Source organism: Catharus ustulatus, chromosome Z (assembly GCF_009819885.2).
Source record: "Catharus ustulatus isolate bCatUst1 chromosome Z, bCatUst1.pri.v2, whole genome shotgun sequence".
In the NCBI taxonomy this organism is placed as follows: domain Eukaryota; kingdom Metazoa; phylum Chordata; class Aves; order Passeriformes; family Turdidae; genus Catharus; species Catharus ustulatus.
Window position 1 is genome coordinate 29,576,008 of NC_046262.2, and position 24,629 is coordinate 29,600,636.

The 24,629-nt window shown below is 35.6% G+C and overlaps 1 protein-coding gene across 50 annotated transcripts in view; it reads right to left on the reverse strand.

Annotated features, from left to right (window-relative positions):
• Nucleotides 1-24,629, reverse strand: part of PTPRD (protein tyrosine phosphatase receptor type D) — a 1,216,292-nt gene that overhangs the window by 78,157 nt on the left and 1,113,506 nt on the right. For 19 of the 50 annotated variants that reach the window (XM_033085149.2, XM_033085148.2, XM_033085132.2 and 16 more), the window contains 5 exons: nucleotides 20,727-20,936; nucleotides 17,261-17,421; nucleotides 11,419-11,433; nucleotides 9,906-10,018; nucleotides 1,942-2,061 (listed from right to left, as the gene is read on the reverse strand). In XM_033085149.2, coding sequence (XP_032941040.1) covers nucleotides 1,942-2,061; nucleotides 9,906-10,018; nucleotides 11,419-11,433; nucleotides 17,261-17,421; nucleotides 20,727-20,936 — 619 coding nt within the window. The remainder of the gene's footprint in view (nucleotides 1-1,941; nucleotides 2,062-9,905; nucleotides 10,019-11,418; nucleotides 11,434-17,260; nucleotides 17,422-20,726; nucleotides 20,937-24,629) is intronic. The other 31 variants (XM_033085150.2, XM_033085144.2, XM_033085142.2 and 28 more) reach the window with 5 other exon arrangements.

Consider the following 24,629-nt stretch of genomic DNA (forward strand, 5'->3'; position numbering starts at 1 on the left):
AGTAGTAAAGATGTCATATGTGAGAGAAGCAGGCAAATAGTTTGCTTACTCAAAGCAGGACATGCTCTGCATAGATGAGCTCTGAAGCCAAATTAAAAGAAGTCACCAAACTTATTCCCAAAGCTAACATTCCTAGTGTAGAGGAAAGTGCTACCATCATATGAGTCAATGAGTTTAGCTAGGCATGGAAAAATGAAACAGTTAGACCTGATGTTGACCTCTGCTTTGAGTAATGACTCTTAATGTCATTTCTTGTCATGTCTTTATACCACAATGCATGAAATGAAAACCCTATTAAAATAGATAAGGAAATGTGTGATGAGAAACAGACACTGAAAGAGCCCTAAAGGGGAAACAATAGTGTTTTGACAGAAAACAAAGTGACTTATGCATAATCAAGAAAAATGAACTAGAATAATGAAGGTTACCAGGGTAACCAGAGACACCTGAACCTGCAAAGGAAATGGTAAAAAAAAGAAACCTGAAACAACATAAAATCAACTTATAAAATAAAGCATAAAACAATGAAATGGAAAGACAGAAGATTACTATTAATAATAATAATATTAGTAATGCATCAAGGTATAGAAACTGTGTACTTTAATTAGAAATATTCAAGTATTTTACAGAATTCTGAGGTGACTGACATGCAGCTATGAATGACTAGAACAACATGCATCACTGCTTTAAGACAACAGTCACTTAAGACAACATTAGACATAAGACAATTAGAACTTCAAAAATGTTTTCACTAGTAGCAGATTGTAGAGGCAGGGGTTGTAGAGTTTGGCTGGACACACATGCTGACTGCACTAATACCTTGAAATATGCTTAATCTGAAACCCCATTTATCAACCCCTAAAAGTACCTACAATCTACTTCAGGTGTAAACATCTTTGTCCACTGATGAAGATACTAAGTGAAAAAGGAGAAGAGCTCAGAATTGGAAATACAGATGGGTGTGTAAGGCGGTACAGGGATAGCAAGGCAAAAAAAGAAAAAAAGAAGAAAAGATGTGGGGTCAACTAGAACAATCTGCCAGCTTAAGATTTGACAGGCAAAATTTTGTGAACATATTTATTTCAAGCTATTAGTCCCCATGAGCTTTCTCCAAAATGCTTACATTCTTCTCTTCATACTTTCTACTACCACACCTAAAATGAAAGTGAGGTTTCAATAGCTTGGGAAGAAACCAGAGCTGGCAAGAAAAAGTTAAGCTAGTGAACCCCAGGATCTCTTGAAATAACGAAGGGAAAATACTGATGGCTCAAGGGGGCTCAAGCTGGAAGGCATGTTGCACAATGCAGTTCGCTTTGTCACCGTGACTTTCAAGAGCATGCCTAAGACAGTTGACTTGTATTTCCTTTAAAGATAGCTGAAAACGACCATGTGGCTACAACACAGTCACACTATAGTATGTTTTAATTATTTTAATTTTGTTTTTAGTTCTTGTTTTCTTTTGGATTCTTTGACATTTTGAGCATCTTAATAGACTCCAAAATAATGTCCAGCAGCACTGGCCCTAATTCTTCTGACCCTATATATAAATATTTTAGACAATCTTCATAGCACATCTGTGATGGTAAAACATTAAGGCAAGTTGTCAGTCAACTAACAAAGCAGAAAATTCAGATCAGTGGGGAGATTCCTTAGAAATTTCAATTAAAAAATTAGTCTCTAAGTCCTAATTTATTTGCTGCAGCTCTGCTTCTCTCCCGTTTTCTTACAAATTTTACTTAGGACTTGGCTACTCTCAAAATGAGTGTGGGTGACAGTCATCTAATAATTAGACGGATTGATCCAGATCAAGCACCCCTATGGAAAATATGTGGGTGAAAAGGCACAAGAGAACTCTAGATTGATCCAGAAATGGAGGTGGACTGATGTACATCTAAAACAGTGCTTGAACAGAGAAAATAATAGAGACAAAGATGTTTAGACCTTTTCGAGCGAATCGTGGGAGAGAGTTATTATCATATAAGGACTGAGTGGTAGTTTGGCTAGAGAGGGAGGACACAGAGCCAATCAGGGAGGCGTAGGGGACTGAATTACTGCTCAAAGCTGTAAAAAGTAAAAGCCAATCGGAAATGGGAAACAAATTAGTAACAGCAGTAGACCATCATAATCAATCAATCTTGTACATACAGGCACTTCAGACATGCACAAAACAGCGTCTGGTAACTCAACTCAGATATTTAAAGGTGCAGTTACCCTACGGTAAATATAAAGGTCATAAACCCAGTGAGTATGAGACTCACTCATCACACAAAGAACCTGACCAAATCAGCAGCATCATGAACACAAATCATAATAATTAACTTACTTCAAAGGAATATTTTTCTAAAGATTCTTTTTTAAAATTATTTTTGTTTATATGCTTCACTATAGGACACTTGACATTTCCAAAGGGTGATTTCATACAAAACACTTTGTGCAAATAAGAAATTTGAAGGTAAATTTTTCTAAGGCAAAAGGAGGAACTACTTCAGAAACTGATAAATTTTAACTGCATTTAAACCCTTTCCCTATGTTTCATTTTCAGCAATTACACTTTGAATAAATTTCCTCAAATAATATTTGGCATTTAGTTTATGAAGTAATTGTATTTGGACTGTTTTCATATTTTAAATATATAAAATGTTCTCTACTGACATGATAGAAGTAGCTATTTAAAAAAAAAACAAACTGATGGAGGGCTTTTGTTATGTAATCAGTCTGTGAATCATAACAGAATATGCTATGAATGAACATCCTAAGATGTCACACACCTCATGCAAAAGCATGAGGCTTCTATTGAGCAGGTATAGAACTTGACTCAAAAGATCCCACATAAAATACAGCTAAACTCACTTCTTTTTGTGGTTACAAATAAGAGAATACACTTATTTGATGACACACTCCCACACCAATCAACATATGTCATGACAACACAAAAACTTAAAGACAAAATACAGGTAAATTACAACAGATCCTGTGACATGCTAAAAAGTCAAAAGAAATATCATGCTGAACACATGCTTTCAAATCCTCTTTTAAATAGGGTATCTCTTTTTTTTTTTTTCTTTTAAAAAAAGAGATGAAGACACCTGAAAACTCAAGGAAAAGAAAACCCCCAAAACCGCCACATGCAAAACACAGTTAAAATTACACCCATTGAAAACTTTTATTTCCAGACTTTTTAGAAGACTGCTAAATATAATTGATCTTATGCAGCCTAGTAGTAACTCCTTTACATGAATTAAATAACAATGTATAGCTTGACTACTGTGTAGAATTATCCTCTGGTTAATCTGTAGTAAATACATGACTAAGGAGCACGAAGTACTATTTGTGCCACAATTTCAAGGAAAAAACTGAGAGAGTAAGGTCAGAAGTCATCTGGATATTAACACACATTAAACCTGTTAATTATACTGCTTTATCCCAGCTAATCAAGGGGGTGTTTTAGGCTTGTCATTAGTGCATTTAATTGGGATTTCGTTTTTTGTCAGGGTTTTATGATAAGGGCTTTTAGAAACATTTATGAAGCATACATTTTATTTACCAATTTGGAACTGTAGGTTGACATCGCCACAATAAAGAACAAAATTAGAAATTAAAGACCAAATCTGCTAGTATACAGAATACAATCTACATGAAGTGAAAATGTGACACATGATTGTCACAGAAATTCCTGTAAGAAATGAGTGGTATTTTAGATCCACATTGACTTAACTGTCTGTGACTTTACAAACTCCTCATTTTTATTTGATAACACAGAACAGTCTTCTACACACCAATGTATGTTGATTAAGATATCCCTTTATAAAAAAAGAAGAAATCAGTATCAGTGGTTGTTGAGACTTATCAAAAAGATAGAATAAAACACCTACTTAAAATTCAGATATGGAAAATGGGGAAAAAGTAAGGATGACCCTGATTCAGTAGGAATTCAGAATTAATGAAAATTTATCAAGAATGCCTTTAGTACATGAAAAAAAAATTGTTACTTTAAAATTTCATTTTCACAGAGCCAGAGCTAGGCCAGAGCCTGAAATTACAAAGACAAATTTACAAGACAGTCTCTAGAGATACATATCATTCTGCAACAGCTATTCTAAAATAATTGCAAATGCATAGATAATATTACAAAATTATGCCACTTGCATTCCAGAATATTTTTATGTTCTTCAAAACTTGATCAGTTATTCTGGAATAAAAACTGTTTTTCTTTTTCTGTAACAAGGACTGAGCTTTAACAAGGAGCCTTAGGATCTCCATAGCCTCATAGCAGAAGCACCACCTCTGAGTGATATGTAGAAGCCACCTAAAGAAAGAAAAGGGGAAACCTAATTTTCGGATAATTACCTAAAAATGTTAAATACAGGAAGATATCACAAAAACCATGGGAGAACAAAAATCACAAAAATACAGGGGCAGGGAAAAGGGAAAACTTTTGTGAAGAAAAAAATTTTCAACTTTATCTCCTAGCTAATCAGATTCTGGGTTCCTCCAGGTTTCAAACCAATTAAGTGGGATATCAGAGAAGTGCTGTTTGCATTGGAAGCTGTACCTCTCTTAGGTGTCTAAATCCTCCATGTGAGACCTGTTATATGAAGAGCTATATGTATGATGACTCCCTATGAGAAAGCATTTTACTCTGTTTTTGCCACATAGACAAAGCACAGTACTTCCTTTAGCATTGTCATAATTCTCCTAAACAGATGTTGAGTGAATAAACCGTGCAAAGAAACTTTTGCTGTCTTGCACAAGAGGTAACTAAATCCAGACATTACTTTTTGCACCTTTTTTTTTTAATTTGCACCTTTTTCCTTTGAACATGTTTTATGCTTTTTCTGCTTTATCATGGAAATAAGTTTGTGGAGATTCCTTAGCAACTCAGGGAATAAGTGAGCACTTATCTAATTAAAAAGAAGTCTTTAACTTAGAGCTGTAATAACTCTATTTATTTTTCTTGTATTTCAAAGCATCTTATTTAGTTCATAAGATATAATGAGATAATTGTTTAATTGGCACCCAATTACAAAAATTACTTATAAGTGTGACACATTTTGTAGTTAAATGAGTATAAAAAATCAGTCACTTTTGAGGCATGACTCAATTTAGTTCTCCGGCTGATTGGCAGATTGAAGTCTGCCTGAGCCTTGGATCTCTCAGAACCCACTCAAACTACTTAATTTCATTTAATTTTCCTCTGCACAGCTGGGCTGCCTTATTTGATGAAACCTTTTATGAGGCTTAATTATTACCCATTTTTTACCTTAAGTCTCCCATGTGGCATAAAGACCTCTAAAATTTGTACACCAGGTTAATGATCTTAATTCTGTGTTACATAGGAAATTTTTAGAAAGGTAAGAATGTGATAGACTTTTCTTCAGCTATTCCAGTTACAGAAGAATAAAAGACTTAAAAATTAAATCCTACTGAGAGATTGGATATTTTCATGTTTACTCAAAGAGAACTTGGCACTGCTGTGACCCACTCACTGGCATATGGGCTTATCTAACACATACACATTTTTGGATAACACACATGGACCTGGGATCTTGTTCTCAGATACAGAACTGTGGGCTATTCCAAATGTCAAGGCAGAGTGTGAAATTTATCTATGGAGTTACTCCATCCAGTGAGGAGGAAACCCAGAAATAAAGTTGATCCTTTCTGAACAAGGTAAGATAGGAAACTCTTTAGGTTAGAACTCTTTAGATCTCTTCAGATTATTGAAGAATGTAGACAATAAAAAGTGAAAGGAAAGCAAGACATTTCCTGCGCTGGTAGTTTAGACTATGAAATTTTGTAACACCTTCATTCAGAATTGAAAATGTTATGACAAATACAACATATTTGTGCTAAAATGATTCTCTAAATATCACCAAAGATAAAATATTGCTTTTCATATTTTGTGTCAAAAATCTGTGCCAAATCACCTGTATTGGGAGTAATGTAAAACTGTGGTTAGAAATTAAAATTTACATCAAGGACTTAGCTTTCAAATTGTTTTGATATCTGGTATCTATTGATATCTGTACCTGATCAGGTCTTTCTCTATACAAAATATATGATTGATACAATTTTGGAATGTGGCTATTTAGAAATCTTTTAAAGTACTAAAGTTTGTGACAACCCATAATTTTATAAGAGTGTCTCATTCACCTCTCCAAGTGAAAACCTGCCGATGTCAAAGTAATTTAGAATTTTTTTCACTAACACTTCTGTACATCATGGATTAATTAGAAATTTTTTTTCTCTCCCATTGAAATCATATGGTCTTCCTGGAAAACTCCAAGCAAACTGTGGATGCTTTATAATAACAACTGTGTCAAATCATCTACCTTGATGCACTTGTATTGAAAGCACATTCACCACTCTGTCCTTTGTTTTATCTGTAGGCGATGTTGAGAAATGTCTCATTTTATGAGGGTGACAGCAGATTTCTTAGTAAAAGGAACTTAACACATAATCACATCAGCCCCACCCCTTCTCTCAGTCTCCTCCTCTGCAGTACCCCTCTATATAGTTGTGCTACACTGCAGAAAATAAAACCCATACATTTGAAAGTGAAAGAAAAAAAAACCCAACACACAAAGCTGATATCCTGAATGTACAGCCCTTCTGTAGTTTCTCTGTGTTCATTTTACAAAAATTTTTATTGCATGTTATTTAATTGTGTGTCGCTGGCTGGGAGATGGGTACATATTCCAGTAGAATCTAAACACCTAAGTTACATTTATTCATATTTTAATGACATGGTAGCCCTAACTGAAGTTGTGAGTTAAGTGAAATTCTGCTTTTACTAACAAAAGAACAGTACCTTGATTTCACTATGACTGTTTACATATTAAGAATGTACTATTTAGCAAATATAACAGACAAATCTACTGGACTAAGATTTTTTTCTCCTTGATAGTTGGTTGCATGCTGAGTAGTATAATGGCCTGACCTCTGTCTAGGCATCTTAAGAGGTACAATAATTTGATGTACTGTTTTTCTAATAATAATGGCAATACTCCAATCTGTGGAAAGGACTGTAGCAAAGAAGAGGAGTTCCTAGTAGAAACAGATCACAGATGTTCTGCTCAAATAGCTACACAGAAAACTACAAACTTCACAGATAAACTATAGCCCAGCAAGAAAAAGTATGCTTTAAATCCTCTCCAGTTCTTTTCAGATCAATGAGGTGGAATTACAGTGTCTACAAGTGGCACAAATTCTGCCATTTTGTAATAACTTTACCTTCTCAATGTAAATGAAACATTAATTACAATGAATTAATTTTATATGTTAGCATTTGGCAGCAGGATTTTTTCACCTCATATTTAATTTTAATTATGATGAATACTAAATAGATAGGCAAAATTATGCATCTAAACAAATAGAGTGCAGAAAATTAGGCTTATATATCTATTTATTATTCCATTATTTATGGGATGAAGAGGGAGACAGTGACGATTGATGAGGTAAAGGCTGAGGTAATTAATGCCTTGTTTGCCTACATTTTTAATAGCAAGATCAACTGCTGTGTGGGTATCTAGCCCCTTCAGCTGAAAGACAAAGATGGAGAACAGAATAAAGTCCCCCTGATCCTGGAAAAAATGGTAAGCAACCTGCTACACCACTGAGCTGTGTGGGACTGGACGGGATACACGCAAAGGCAGCCAGGCAGTCGATTAAAGCATTCACTGAGCCTCCCTCCCTCATGTACCAGCAGTCCTGCCTAACTGGCTGGAGGTTTCCAAATAGGACTTCTACCAACAAGGAAGGGCAGCAAGGAGGATCCAGGAAACTACAGGCCTGTCAGTCTGGCCTTGATACTGGGGAAGGCTATTGAGCAGATCACCCTGGCCTTACCAGCAATGGTGTGGGCAGGCACTGTACCCCGGTGCTCGGCACTGGTGAGGCCACACCTCAAATCCTGTGTCAGGTGTGGGCCCCTCACTGCAAGAAGGACATTGAGGTGCTAGAACGTGTCCAGAAAAGGGCAATGGAGCTGGGGAATGGTCTGGAGCACAAGTCCTGTGAGGAGCAGCTGAGGGAGCTGGGGGTGTTTAGCCTGCAGCAGGCTGAGAGGAAACCCTACTGCTCTTCACAGCTGCCTGAAAGAAACCAGCAGCCCTCTTTTCCCAAGGTAACAAGTGATATGGGAAGAGGAAATGGCCTCAAGGTGCACTGGGGAGGTTCAGATTAGATATTAGGAAATTATTCATGGTGAAAGGGTCATCAGGCAGGAGCAGGCTGCCTAGGAAAGTGATGGAATCACTGGCCCTGGAGTGCTCAGAAAACATGTGGGTGTTACACTTCAGGACGTGGTTTATTGTTAAACATAAGGTGCTTGGTTAATGGTTGGAGTTAATAATTTTAGAGATCTTTTCCAAACAAAACAATTCTGTAAGCCATTTACTCCATCCATTATATAACTATATACAAACAATTACTTGTTTAAGGCATAAGCTAGACTTCAAGAACAATAGTTTTTCTTCTTCTCTTTCAAAGATTTGTATGTGTATTTCTTCTGCAGTAAAACCCTTTAAAACTTTTACAAAAGTGCTGAGTAACAGATGAAAACTTCACCCAGAAAGAATGAACCTACATTGAAATTGTAGCCTCAGAAGGACACTTTCAATTAATTGCATTTTCTGCATTTAAGTTCCTATGGTAGACAGGTCCCAGAGCATGTCAACAAGAGTCCCACAAACTAAGACGAAATTAAATTAGATGATGTGCTCCTAAAACACACCTGATTTGCCCCAGCTGCTAGGAGCAATGTACTGGAACAGACTGAAAAAGCAAGACTGGAGCAAAACTCAAGCCTCCAGACTCTTCCCTTTCTACTTCTGCCATGTGATGAAGTGTGAGTCTTCAGTCACATTCATTACGCAGCAGATGCCCTCCTTCTGGGGCAACAGCATCTCAGTACAGTCACTGTTTAGAAGATCAGGAATGAGATTTGCATGTTCACTTAGTCCTTTTATTTATTTATGACGTATCTATCACATCAACTTCAGCAGCTAATCCTCAGCATCTCAAGCATTTAATTTCCTGCTTTTAAGAACTTGAATTCACTACCTTCTTTACCTTATGCAGTAAGTTTGACAAAAACATGAGGCTCATGAAGATTCAGCACCTAATTAGCATCAGACTCCAAGAAAATATATTGTAGTAGAAAACAAGTCTACTGGGACATAACTTAATCAAAACAAAGCCAAATTAAGTAAAATTTGACTCCTGCAAAGGTGGTAAAAATGCTGTTTTAAATATTTCTCTCTTGGTGCTTCTTGACTACGAGATTAAAGAGCTTTAAGAAAACAGTGTTAAATGAAAAAATAATTTAATAAAGTACTTGAGAGTGTGTTGCTTCTGACCACAAAACTACTGACATATTAATATCCTCCTTGACCATAACATACAGCCTTTTCTTCAACAAGACCATTTATCTAGTTATATATTTCTCTTCTGTATTGTATATTTGCAAACCCGTGGAACTCACAATGATGTTAATATATTACCTGATAATGCAGTAGATAAAAGGGAAGCTTATTTACAAAGAAGTGTCTGTAAAAATATCATTAATAACAGAGGGATTTACATTTCCCAGTAATATTTTCTAGAATTGTTAGTTTAAGTTGGAATTTTAGCACATAAAACACATTCATAGAACATATGTGCCTTCAGGCTCTGTTTTACAAAACTTCCATTTTTTTTTTCAAGCAGGCTTTACTTTTAAATAAATAAATTACATAATTACTTCCAAAGCTAACGAAGAAACATATTTTGCAGCAAAAACAAAGGAAAACACCCCCCAAACCCTTGATCAAAATACATTTTCAAACAATTAGCCTTTCTTTTCTGTAATAGCATCAATAATCAGCCAGTGATCACAGAAATCTCAGTGAGTTATTGTCTCTTACCCGGAGTTTGAAAGTTAAGGCGTCGCAGCTCCACTGGATCTGTGGGATGGTGAGAGGGGACCTCCTTGCTGTTGGGTATGCTACTCTTCCTAGAATCAGATTCAGCCCTCTTCCTGCATGGAGACATGAAGACACATAGACAGACATGTTAGCTTTACAAAGCTGCCGGAGTGTTTTGCATCATGTTCTGAAGGCAAGATGTTTACTTCTGAAAAAAATATTTGATCCAGTGCAAAGGTGATATAATTATGTGTGGTGGGTAGGGTAACTACAATTTGCAGTGGTAAAATAGTCAGAGAGAAAATAGCTGCATTCTGCCCTGAACTGATCTTTCAGAACATCCTTCTGGTCATCCTAATACTTTACTCTTGTAACATTAAGTGTATAAAAATTCAGATAAATCTCCTATTTTACATGCTATCTATACCTTTATATACCTTTAAATACTAGCTGTAGCTTTATAAAAATGCAGCCAACTCTTGAGCTAGACACCCCAAGTTATTGTCATTAAATATTTCTTATTTTATACACAGAGCTCTACATTGTTATAAAAAAATAACTCGCATTCTTTAGGTTATTTTTAATATGAGGAAGAACAGTACAAAAGACACCTATTCAAGAAGACATCTATTCTTTTCACTTTATAGGATGTAAGAATTTGCTGTTTCCTCTCATTGCTGTAAGAGCTGAAATATGCACTCTTCAAATGTCTAATCAGGTCTACATATTTAAGGCTTCGATCTGTTTGAATATTTATAATCAAATTAAGACTTTCACTGGAAAGGAAGGAAAATAAAACAAAAAAATTGAAAGAAGGAAAGAGAAAAAAGAGAAAGAAAGTTATCTTTCTCTAGAGAGAAGCAGAATCCATGTGTGTTCTCACTGACATTTTTGTTTAGAACTGACTCCCATTATCTGTATGCATCATTATCTGATGTAAAACATGGAGAACCATATTATGTGATGAGTAGCTACCAGTCTGCGTTTTTAATTAGACAATTAAAGTTGATTCTGAGATAGGTAGGGGACAAAAAAAATCACAAAGGAGAAATTATATCATTGTGTCATTTTCATTTGTAAACTGTAAGTCAGTGTTCAGTTTATATCTATGGGACAATATGAAGATTCAGAGCAGCTAATGCCTCAACTACAATCATGGAGTATTTCAAGAACATTGGTTATTGCATACAACCACTGCTCGCACATCACTGAAACACAAATAAAACCATATGAGCACTGCCATAGACAATACAGCTCTGCTGTCTCTTGAACATTTACCCCATGAAGACACAAAAAAAAACTTCAGTGAAACTTTGCTGATTGTATTATATTACTTTTCAGTGCTGTAAATAACATAGTAGATTTTGCAGTTGCCCTCATATTGATAGATTGCTGCCTACATTCACTTAAGATTGATAGATGCTTTGTCTTAGATCATTATCATGATGACTTTTTTCTCTCTTATTTCTCCTATTCTGTATTACATGAAGAGTGATTACTTTTCACTTCTCACCTGTCAGGTTTACTGCTCCATTTTAATGCAGCAAGGAGGGAAGAAAAGGTGAAATGTTAGTTGACCAGCAGCACAGAGAATAAGCATGAAAATAGGAGATACAAGAAATTTTGATTTGCAGTAAAGATATGTAACTAAACCAAATTAGGAAATGACAGCTCATCAAAATATTCAATAGAATATTGAACAGAATTAATGGAGGACACAAGGTCATGTCCAAAGGAAATCTTCCATTGAAAAATACACCTCTTTTAAACACTATCTGCCAAGAAATTAGACTTCAAATTTTAGCCAGTGAGATAATGGAGAATGGGGATTTAATTTGAGCCATGAAAGTAATGTTAACATTACACTGAAAAATTACATCTCACTGAGATATAGCCCCCTCTTACTTTCTAGAGAGAAGAGAGATGAGAAGAGGGAAGAGAGGAAAAATGAAAGTGGAGAGCAGACTAGAATGGAAAGGAGAGACAGGGAGAAGAGGAGGAGAAAAGGAAGTGACAAACAAGGTTAAACATATGAGACACATAAGACTTGCACTAAATTTAAAAAAACAAAACAAAACAAAACAAAACAAAACAAAAACTAGAACTATTTTGCAAAACCAGGTAATAAAATAACAAAAAATTTTAACAGTACCCAAACAGCAAGGGAACCATAAATCTTTTTCCAATGAAGTATTACAGGCCTTTTTAGATTTGGAATTTATGTCATGTATCAGAGGTCTACAGCAATCTGTATAGATCTGTAGTGATCTATGATCTATAAAGTTTAGGTAAACAGGAAAAATAATTTATTATCTCTCACCAACATGTTCTATTATACACACACACTCTATAACTACAGTGTTTATCTTTCTCTCTGTTGCTCATAATAAACAGGGGTTCTACAAACATTTTAATAGCTTGTACTCTGCAATGACTAGATTACACACATTATGAAAAAGTCTTTAAAATTCTTCATCATCACTTAAGATTTCCCATTTTCCTGTTTTGTATTTCTGTGTTGTTTTTTTTTTAACATCTGGGTTGTTTTTTTTTCTTAGAACCATATTTCTTCTCATAACTCAAGATTCAGCAGGGAACCAGCAGCTCAAAGGAGGTGATTCTGCCCCTCTACTCCACATTGGTGGGACTCTCCCTGGAGTGCTGCATCCAGTACTGAGGTCATCAGTACAAAAAAGACATGGATCTGGGAGAGATCATGGGAGACCTTACTGCAGCCTTCTGGTACCTAAAGGGACTTACAAGAAAGATAGGGGCAGGCTTTTATAGTAGAGCTCACAGTGACAGGACAAGGGGTAATGGTTTTAAAGTAATAGAGAGCAGATTCTGACTAGCCAGAAAGAAGATTTTTTTTTTTTTTAAGATGAAGACTATGAAGCACTAATGACTTAGGGTCCCCAGAGAGCTGGTGGATGCCCTGTCCCTGGATAGTTTCAAGGCTGTGGATGGGGTTCTGAGAAATCTGACCTAGCAGAGAATGTCCCTGTTTATTGTAGAGGGTTGGATTAGATATCTTGAAAGATACTTTCCAACCCAAACTAGTCTATGATGCTATGATTCAGACTGCCAGAGTTACTATGTTCAAAAGATTTAAGTTTAGACCACAGTCTTCTGAATCAAATAAAAAAATTGCACTTCACAAAAGCAAACAACACAAAATCTGTCAAGATGGCTTTAACCTCTTTTAGAAATGGACAGATCCGGAGGAACATTTTCATCAGTGGAAAACAGAAATTGTAATTTCTTAACACTAAGAGGAATAGTGACATAAATTCATTTTTTATTAAAAAAAATAAAAAGAAAAATAAATCCAAAACCCAAGAATGAGATGACAGGATGCTTCATGGGGACATTAAATTTTCTTTCTAGTTTGTCCATTTCTGAGAAATACCACACAATTTCCAGAGCTCTTTAACATTCACTAAATAAATGCCTAATCAACCAATCCTATATAAATGGACACATAAAATGTATATAAACTGTGACTCAAGCAGACCTCCTAATGGTTAAGCATTTTCTCTAGGCATACACCTTCTATCTATCTAGGTTTTCTTTCATTTGAGATTTTGGATACAAATCTTACTGTACTGAATAAGATACTCCATCTCTGAGCAAGGAAAAGATTTATTTTCTTGTCAACAAGAAAATGGCCAAAAAGGGAGATTTATCTAATTTAGTTGGATCTCTTGATTTGATTGTTTATAAAGTTTAATAAATGGAATGATCTGCACCAAAAATAGGTGTCTCTCTTTACCATGACTGCAGGGTGTTTTCACTGCTGCAAAGAGAGAGAACACTGAACTGGTTAATGGCCAAGTCAGTTCTATTTGTCAAGACACAGTCAACTGTAGCTCAGGAAAAAATAGTTTCTACTGTGAGGACAGTTAAATATGGGAACAAGTTGCCCAGAAAGGTCACTGCGTTTCCAGTCTTAACTACACAAAACTGGATATCCCTCTGAGCAAACTGCTGCAGGTTGCCATGCTCTGAACAGAGCTGGGATGAGGCACACTCCAGAGGTGTGGCCCTTTGATTCTGTGAACCTGTGAGCTCTTCTGCACACAGTATATTAATTGGCCTCATCCGTGTTGGCTGTTATATCAATCCAATGTCTATGTCTGATGACAAGAAAAGGTACTCTTCAATTTTATTCTCATCTATTACTGTTACTTACTAAGCTGCAATGACTTTTTGTCTATAATCTAATATATGATAAAAAACGTGTCTATGAAATATCTTTGCTTTCAATTTTACAAAAAGTAAATGCAGAGGTAATAACCTCTACATAACTTAGCAACAAATAATAAAAAGTTCAAAATATGCATTCCTTACCTTTGGTACAGTTAAATATACTTCAAACCAACCCATGCAACTTATCCACACTATTTAATAATGTCTGTTTTAAAGAATGGCAAGACTTTTCCCATAAAATTATTCTTTTGGAAACTGCAGTCATAATTTCTCTCTAAATGTAATTAAAATGTAGAAGTAGTATTGTAAATCATGAACTTAGTGGTCCAAGTCTGTTCACAAAGGTTTCTATGGACAAAGGGAATTAAGCATAGTTGACCTTTATTTGAGTTACTACTCTTTGCATTTCAGAAGACACAGTCATTTCTTGGATGTCTCCTTTGCACTGCACATCCTTTAACAAAATCCTCTTCAATGTTTTTTGCATATATGTTCCTAACTAGACTGATACTCTCTACCTTCATTTTCTTGTCCCACTATCATACTTACTGCATTTACACTCCAATATATTCTAGAAATATACTTGTAAAATTTTCTGTATCCACGAAAACTACTTGTTTGCCTGGGTTTTTTAAATATATTTTCCCCATCTTACTCCTGTAGCCACATGTCTTAGGGTGGCTATATGGTGCTTGTATTCCCAATCATCTGTTCTGCTTGCACTGGATATTGAGTTCTGCACCTTTACGACTGGTTCTGAGAGCGAAGGGGGAGAAAATGAAGTGCAGTTTGTTTGCAGAAACTGCACTCACTCCTGTACATTCCTGCTCCTGGACTGTGCAGACTGTGTCTGCAGCATGGACAGACAGCAGGAGAGAGCTCTCCTTGACTTTTAGTTAGTTTTTTTAGCTAACTGAAGCAGGGGAGTTCTCTGGAGTGTGTTTTTTTCTTTTTCTCAGAACTGACTGGCCCTGCTCTGGACTGAAAACCCAGAAGAATACTAGGAGCTCACTGGGGCCAGGACATGGCATTTTCCAGTGCAGGAGGACTGATAACAGACTGAGCGTCTGAGTCCACAACAAAGACTTCCTGAATTTGCCATCTCTTGGGGAGAGGCCACTTGAATCTGCTTTCTAGAGGGACCCTTTTGGAAGTTTTCTCCCAGATTTATCCTAAACCAGGACATCACATTAAATCCATTTAACTCAGAAATTAAACTTCACTGTTTTCTTAAAACAATATGTTAAATATCCCAACTATCTTGTCATTGCTCTTCTACAGTTAGCAAATCTATCAAAATCTATCCGTAAGCTTGCATTCAGGTTACATACTCTTGGAAAAACCTTCCAATTATTTACTACATTTTTACAGAAATAAAAGCTCTTTGAGGACCACAGACTGCTAAAACTGCAGTCCTAATTTCTCAGAGGTAATTTGCCAAGTCAGCGCAGTTTAACAAATTAGAGTAAACAGCAGAAAATAGAAAAATAAATAAATACATATGGACAGTTGCCTGAACAGTTCTAGTACAAGTAGTAAATAACAGATGGAAAACATGTCCCCCATTCTCAGTGAATGACAATCTCTTCACACTACCAATAAGGATAAGCAAATTTACCTGCTCGTATGTGGAATCTTTTTTTCTTTTCTTTTTCTTTTTTTTTTTTTTTTTAGTCGTGGATTAGAGGACTGTTATTTTGGTTCCATAAATGTAATCAGCAACTCTAGAAGCGGTTGCACATCTACTTAATATACTGTTGCTCAGATTTCTTTTGTACTATGGGAGATTTACTTTTAACACTTCAAAATAATCAGAAGAAAGGAGTATTTCACTTCTAGCACATCTCCAATGACCAAGTTTTTGAAGTGATGGACAGAAACAGAATTGCTAAATAATTTGATTAGAGACACTGTGCACTACCAGAAAAGTTCAGGAGACATAGTATCTGTGAGCAACAGACTGCGTGCTATGCTGCTGTATGATTATAACCCTAAAACCATTCTATAAATGCATATCTATTTGGAATCCAAAGGTGAAGTAACTCTGGAATGGTTATTTTCTGCTGAACACAGAATTATTTCCAAAAGATGAAGACAGTTCTCTTCATGAAATTTCAGAGGTATTTGACCAGAGACACTAAAGGTAGGAGGAGAACACAGGCTCAGATTTAAATATTTATATGCAGGTAATCGCATTATAGCCATTGGTTTTAGAAGACATACTTAATTTAATAAAAATTATTCCTAGTGTACCCCCTCCCCAGAAACTGACAGCATCATTGTAATGTTCTTCAAATATACTTTATCAATATATTTTAAAAATGTATTAGGAGTTAAATATAAACATTAGAAAACCTTTTTGAGTTTTATTCTCTGGCTTTGATTTAGTATCTTGACCCATGTTAACTCATTTACACTGTAAAAGTGTACATAAAAGTACACTGCTACATATAAATTATGGCATCATACAAAGTTTTCACTGAGTATGTTGCAAGGCCTCTGCCTTACAAAGGAAGTCCTTTGTGTAATAGCACATCTAAATGTGTATCACAGGCAGTGAAAGAAGAATGAGTAAAATTTGATCTCTTTGCAAGATTAGCAGAAAACAGCTATTTGATTTCTCTTTAATCTCTCAGATCAGAGATTCAAATTTGTATAGATACACTGCCAAATTGAGGGCAACTGTCAAAAGTTAAAATTAAAATTACTTGAGTGGAGATGAAAATCGCATTTAACAACAAGCTGAATGTAACCCCTAATGTATTACTATTATACATCTATAAACAAGTTTTAAAAAGTCAAATGTGCGTATTCCATACATATTTATGCGCAAAAACATATTTACTTTCTTCGCATACAAATGTATCTTTGCATACAAATGTATGCAAAGTGGAAAAAACATTTAAATGCAACAGTGCTAATACAGTGTCATCAGCAGGAAAATGCACTCACGTACCTGTAATTATTGGAAACTTCCAGTCAAAAATTTCTGCAGCATTCTGGAAGCCATTAATAAATTTCAAAACATCCCAAAGCAATGACAGTTAATATAGTAGCATAAAAATACAGTGTGGAACAGTATTACAATGTGACCAGTATAGAAGGGGAATTATATACCTTATAAAAACACTAAAGGGTATACCTACCTTTTATAAAGAAGTATAGCAATAACAATACAGATGATAAACACCACTGCAAGAACTGGTCCAACAACCCAAATCAAACCTTCTTCCTCATCAGTAATTGGCTGGGGATCAAGATCCATTGACACAACAGGATCTGAATATGGGCTTGTTGCATACATGGTCTGTAGAAATAAAAATAATTTTTAATAACGAAGCAGTACTTTAAAATGTTAACTATACCACATCTAAAACAGATGTACAGAGGGTAATGTTGCAATGAACACAGCAAACTGCAAATGCTATTTTTCTTGAAGACAATATATAAAATTGCAAATTTAACAATGTGTTGTTATTATCATCTTTATTTTTTGTTCCACATATTAGCAATAACCTGCAGACAAATCATGTACCATAGTCCTTGCAGAACACTTTGCAGCCTAAGCAGAGAATGAGAAAATTAATACAATACTGAAAATTATAGCCCAGTAGTTACCAATTTTAGTTTCATACTGGCTTAACACTTTCTTCCTGCATGATAGGAAAGGGTACTTTTGACATAATGAGACTACTGTCAACAAAAATAAAGTGGGCTGAATATAGGAGGTTCCTAAAAGGATCTTAAAACAATAGTACTATGTATTTTGACCAGTTAAAAACTGACACAAGGTGGAGACAACTCAAAAATTTAGGACTGAAAAATGGGAAAATTCATTGCAGAATATGAAGGGAAGCTAAACACTCAGTCTTTTATAAGGACGAAACCAGAATTATGAACCGAGAGAGGCTGTTGAAAATCTTTGCTTTACTAGATGGTGTAAAGCCAGCTAGCCTAGGAAAAAAATTGTGATAAGAGAATTTTTTTTTATTCTTGTCTGATCTGAGACGTTTCATCTGTGGCCGAGTGCAGAGTTAAAATTACAGACTGGAGAGGCCGAAGAGCCAGCCTACTAAAAGTGGATCATTTTAAGAACTCTGAGTTATAGTAAAGTCAGAAGTAGAAAATTGTTTGTACATATTTCTTCACTGTGCTAGTGTGTCTTCATCATCACTAAACTAGGATTTGAACTACAGCTCTTGCAAAGGACTTAAAAAAGTGATTCAGCAGTAGATCAGAAATGTCAGCTAAGACAGAACAAGACAACAGGAGAAGAGATTAGCTTCCATTTATGTTTGCACTGTATTCTGAAAGATGCCCTAAGCCAGGACAAGTGTTATCAAATGAGACATGTTTTTTTACACTTCGTTTGGCCTTGTTTTGGGCTCTGGGCCACGACAGTGTCTGAGTTTGAGACAGGGTTTGGACTGGCAAAGCTGAGGCATTTACTGAGTGTTACTGAGCAAGCCAGTAATGCCAACAATCTCCAGTTACGTTAAAGCATTTTACTACACCTGTCACCTGACACCAAAACCTCCCTATTTGTTAAGTGTATGATCATTGTCTGGAAATTGGGGAGTCTTCATGTTCAATTCCTGAACCACCCAAGCAGACTGATTTTTTTATTTTTTTTTTTTTTATTTTTTTTTTTCCCAGGTTTAGTACTCTCAAGAAATTAAAAGAAGGTTCACTGCTAGAAGAAGAAACTTTGTATTTCCCCTCCTGCTTTGGACTGGGCAGCAAAAATGCCTGGAAAAGATATGGAGGGATACTGAGGGCAACAACATTAACACTTACCACCTTTTCTTCAAAAAATAGGATTTCACTTTTAATTTTAGATGTTCCTGTATTAATGACTAATTTAAACTAATTTATTATTTTACAAATCTGTTTTATTTTTTCCTTCCTCTTGATGACATCCTTAACATATTTATAGATTTTAATCATAGCTCTCCAGCTCCCATTTTACTAAGTTAAACAAATTCAGACCTTCCCATGACCTCTTTTAATTCAAGTTCTCTGTTCTACCAATTAAGAGAGAAATTTTGTGCTCTCTGAATAAGAATCATTATTTAAAATGCAACATCTGAATATCAAGGAAAACATCCCTTGCAAGTTACAATTCACACATCAGTAGAATCTGTAGTCCTAGAAGAAAATCAGCTATATATGCTGAGAGCTGATACACTGGAGCATTGAAAGTCACTGAAAGCTGAATCTCACACACCCTTAAAAAATTCTTCACAGTCTATGACTATCTCATGCTACTCAATCACATACATTTTTCAGATGGCATGCTGAACCACGTCTTATCCATAGCTTAAGTTCAGTAATGCCTTTAGAAGTCTTTCAAGAGTACGACTGTGTACACATTTTGCCATGTTGCCAGTTTGCAAACCTATTTCTTCCTGCTTTTTCATCCTGATTTCTAACAAAGCAATACATTTAGGTTATTTATACATTAATTAATAGAAAAAGTGCAAGAAACTGCACTTTGTATAGAGAAGATCCATTTTAGTACAGGTAATTTATGACATACTGATTTATGGCCACTTCACTTTATAGTCAAAAGCTGTCTACCTTTCCCAATCTGAACCTTTCTGATGCAACTCCTTCAAAATTATCTGTCTAGGCAATGTGAAAAGAGAACTTTTGATTTATATTAGAGCTTCTAGGAGGAATTTCCTTAATTTCCAAATAAAGCTGTGTATTTGAAAGTATTCAAAGTGCAACTACATTGTGTTTAAGTATGCACATTCCATTGACACCGAAAAAGAAATCACCAGAAAGCAATTGCAGTGTTATACACTGCAAGCATTTGACCAAAGTTCAGAGTATTTGTGTTGGAGTTTCAAGTGACTGAACCTGCAAATGTACCTGTCAGCTTTAGTTACTAATTAGAAACATACTTTATTATACACTGTATGTAAAAATGATAACGTGTATTGCACCCTTCAAAAGTGTTATACTTGTCTTTTTTTTTTTCTTTTTAATACATTACATGCATTAGGTTAATTCATGCATAAAGGGATGTAACTACAAAATGAATTATGAACAGAGAAATGACAGCTCATTATTTAGTTCAACTCAGGAATTTTCCCTATTATTGAATTATTTTCTAACTTTCTAACCATTTACTGATAAAGCTGTTTTGGAATGGCTGTAACTAAAGAGGGTAGCTGGGTATATCTCTTGTTCAATGGATCTTTCCAAGAACCCTTTATATCCTACACCGTTATTCAATGCATCAAAGCATCAAAAGACAGCAATTCTTTAAATACATAGAAAAGGATGCTGCTGTAAATTTCATGTCTCAGAAGCTGTGTCCATGGTCAAAAACAATACACAATGTAATTTTCAAAGGACCATGACACAGCTAATAAAAGATGACTCTTAGGTTTCAGTTATACATTGAAGTAACACACAAAGATGAAAACAGAAGAGAAGAGTTCAAGGAATTAATGGGCACTGAGCAAGGAAACGCTCACTTTATAGATGCCTTGATATACAACACTAAAAAAAAAAGCTTTAGAGAAGTGGAATAAGCATTGAAAAAATGTTTTCATGATTGTGTAAGGCAATTTTGAGATTGAATTACATTAACTAACTTACAGATTCTGAGTGTTCCATTACAGCCAACACAAAGAAGACGTATTCTTGACCACTCTGGAGTTGCTTATTCTCAAATCCACCATAATGCTTCTTATCCCCCAATGTGAATTCCGTAGGAAGAACTTCAAAGTGAGCTGCAATATATGGCTTTAGTTCAACTTCCCTCCCAAGACGAATGCTTCTGCGTTTCCTAGCTATCTCCTTAAGCAGCTTTAGAATGAAGGGAGGGAAAAGAAAGGAGAGAGAGAGAGAGCAAGCATGAACAGAAAGATAACTGTAAACAATTTTAACGTAACTTATTGACAGTGTAATGAGAAAATTTAGTGCATGACCAGGAACTACAAAAACCAGTTTATCCACATTTCATGGGACATATCAGTATCACTAAATCAGTTCTTCCAAAATCTTCCCATTTCTTGTCATTCTTGTTAAGATAAGATACCAGGGGGCAATTGCAGTGCCCAGACTACAAACACAAAACAATTTTTAGATATTGTTGTGTTGGAGGAGGCGGGGAAAGGATAAGAAAACAATATACTTTCTCTGAGGACATATAAATGCACATAATATCTTACATATTTTCTCTCTCTCTCTCTCTACATATATATATGTATTATATATAAAGTCAGTCATATAACAGAATCATAAAATCAAGTATGTTGGAAAAGACCTTTAAGACTGATGCCAGCCATTAACGTAACACTGCACATCTACCATTAAACCATGTCTCTAATCACCAAAACCATTCATCTTTTTAAATACCTCCAGGAATGGTGACTGAATCACTTCTTTTGATAAACAAAGCTAAAATTTACATCAGTACATTTGTGACAAAATTAGATCCTAGGTTCAAACATGGAAAACATATACTAACTAATAAAGGAACTTAAGCTCAGCTAGTATAATCTATTGATGAACTATTTATTAAATCAGACAAATGCTTCTTCAATACCTCTTTTTTTCCGCTTTAGATATACTGGATATACCGGAATTCCATAAAAATTAGTTTCATTTGATTACAAGGAGTACAAGAACTTTTCCTGTGTGATAAATGATAATTTCTAAGGCCTCTTTGTGTCCCCCTTGTTTTTTGCTTATGAAACTTTTACTATGTCCTGTAGTCTTATAGTTAAATCAAATATTTTTCTAAGGTCATGTAGTCTTTTCAGCATACTAACAGTTCTAATACTGTAAATTAGCAAAAAATTCATTGCTAGGAGGAGGAGACAAACCTCCAGAGTGAGAGGGAGATATTTTTTTTAAAAAAAAGATGCTAAAATCTTATTTTAACTATGTATATTAATTTGAAACTATATGTTTAGTCAGGAAGCTCTCCACAGAATCACAGAATAGGCTGAGTTGGAAGAAACCCTCAAGGAGAATTGAGTCCAAGTCCTGGCTCTGCGCAGAACAGTCCCAAGAGTCATTCCATGTGCCTGAGAACACTGACCTCTGTCATGCTGGTTCTGTGACCACTTCCCTGAGGAGCCTGTTCCAGTGCCCAAACACACTCTGAAGGTGAAGAACCTTTTTCTAATACGCAATCTAAACCTCCCCTGACACAAATCTGGGCCATTCCCTTGGGTCCTGTTACTGTCACCACAGAGTGAAGAGATCAGTATCTGCCCCTCCACCTCCCCACACGAGGAAGTTGTAGACTGCCATGAGGTCTCCCCTCAGTCTCCCCCAGGTTGAACAAACCAAGTGATCTCAACCACTCCACATATGGCTTCCCCTCAAGGCTCTTCACCATCTTCAATGCCCTCTTGATTTAGGAGCTTAGCAAGCACATCGTTTTGCCTTCCCCTCATGGGATCTTGTATCTTAAAATTACATATTTAATAATTCCAGTGCATGTAAAACAATCTAATATTCACTGTGCTGCTCAGAAAGAAGCTTTTAGTACTAGATATTTTGATACTCCTTCTCACTGAGTAAATTTAAGGTTAGAAATACATATGAAAGCAAGCTATGCCACTTGAACCCAGGTTTCCTTAACATTGAGGGCATTTGGATCTATGCAGTCAACTGCTTTCCAGCTCTAATGCTTGGTCTGTGCCCTGTTAAAAAGATTTTACATCCATTTACCTCTATCGTTTCAATGCCATGACACAAAAGCTGGTACGGTGCAATGGATCCCCTAAGCAAAAAAAGAACTGGCCATAATTTGAGACTAGAAATCATTATTCATTAGCCAAGGACACTATTCCAATCAGCAGTCCATATTTCTCTCTCATTCTTCCTAAACAGTTTAATGAACAGCTAGAGTCAATTTGCATCGTATAAAAATGAGGGCAGCAGAGAACCGTAATATTGAAGAGATTTCTATTTAGTTACTTTATTGAAGGTGACTCTCACATCTGTTGGTAGCTTCCTATGCCCCGGGTAGAGTTACTAAAAGCAGAACATGAGGCAGAGAATAATCAAAGTTTGTTCCAGGTTAGATCAGCCCTTATAGGAACTGCTGAGGGAAGCACTCTGAAAAGTTTGTCTCTGTATGATACCACGTTTTATAACAATGGCTATGCAGAGGCCTGAGCACTGGCTATCTGGGTGTCTCCAAAACATCGAGCTTAGTATTGAGGTAATAACAGTGCATGCTAGCTTAAAGTCAGGAACCACAAACATGACAACACTAGTAGAGGTATATGGCTTGTACCATCCCCGAAGGTAACTGATACTTCCATGTATCATTTCCACTGAAATTAAAGTTGTGTGTCTGCCTCAACTAAATTCTTTATCATGTTTCCAGATATACAGCGTATTTACAATTTGGATTACAAACAACTCATATTAAAATGTCAAAGTACTGTAGGAGTACTACAATCAAAATTAGATTAAGATCGAGAGGAAAAGAAAAATGTTGCATCTTGATTATTTCTTGCATTTGAAATACTAACAGAAAATATACTGGAAGAAAATGCAACACTGAAATACAGTATTAGAGTGATCAGAAACTGAGTTTTGGCTTTGAATGCTAAAAGTTCATTAGCCTAAGTCAAATAAAATTAACTCAACTTTTCAAAGATGGTTATTCATCACATAAGGCTGGTTTACTTCAGTGTGTTTGTGTGTCGATAAGAACTTTGATTACAGTTGACTGGATAGACCTTAGGTGAACCTCTAGCCTGATTCAAGTTTCATATGTAAATGAGATGGTTGCCAAATATCATTACTTGCTCATCTATCTCCTATTATACTCAATACATAGACTTCAATAAAATTACTGAATTAGTTTCTTTCACAGCTGAGTTTCAAGGAATAGGAGGATTGGGTAACTACAACAAGGCTGAAGATTATTTTTGGACTACTCTGTTATGTAATGGAGTATACTCCAGAGCTGTGTTATTAGTAAATACTTTCCTTCTGACAATCTAAGCAAAGTATTTGGAGCACAGTTCTTTGAAATATCTATTGCCCAACTAGACACATATTTGATAGAGTACTATAAATATAAATATTCACAAGTATCCTCACTTGACCATCAGGAACTATTTGCTCAGTGAGTAGTGTTTTTTTGGGGGTGGTAGTGTTGTTTGGTTTTCTGGTTTTGGTTTGTTTTTTTTATTTGTTTCTGTTCTGTTTTTTTTTTTGCCGGGATGGGGGTGGGGGGGCGCGCGGTGTTGTTATTTTTTTTTCGAATATATTTATTGTGGGACTATGTTGTATGTTCACAAGCTTGTCAGGAATAGCACACTTAATAAAATGCATACTTTCCAAAGCTGGAAGCAGAGTAGTCTTTTAAGTAATAGAAATTGAATGAGTTAGCATGATATGAGGTTGCTGCCTGCTTTTAATGTTTTTCTTCACTCATTTATTGCTATATGTATTGGTGGCAATTGTAAAAGATATATCAAGGGGTTTAGTTCTTCATCAGAAATAATTTTCTTTTTCCAGTCAATG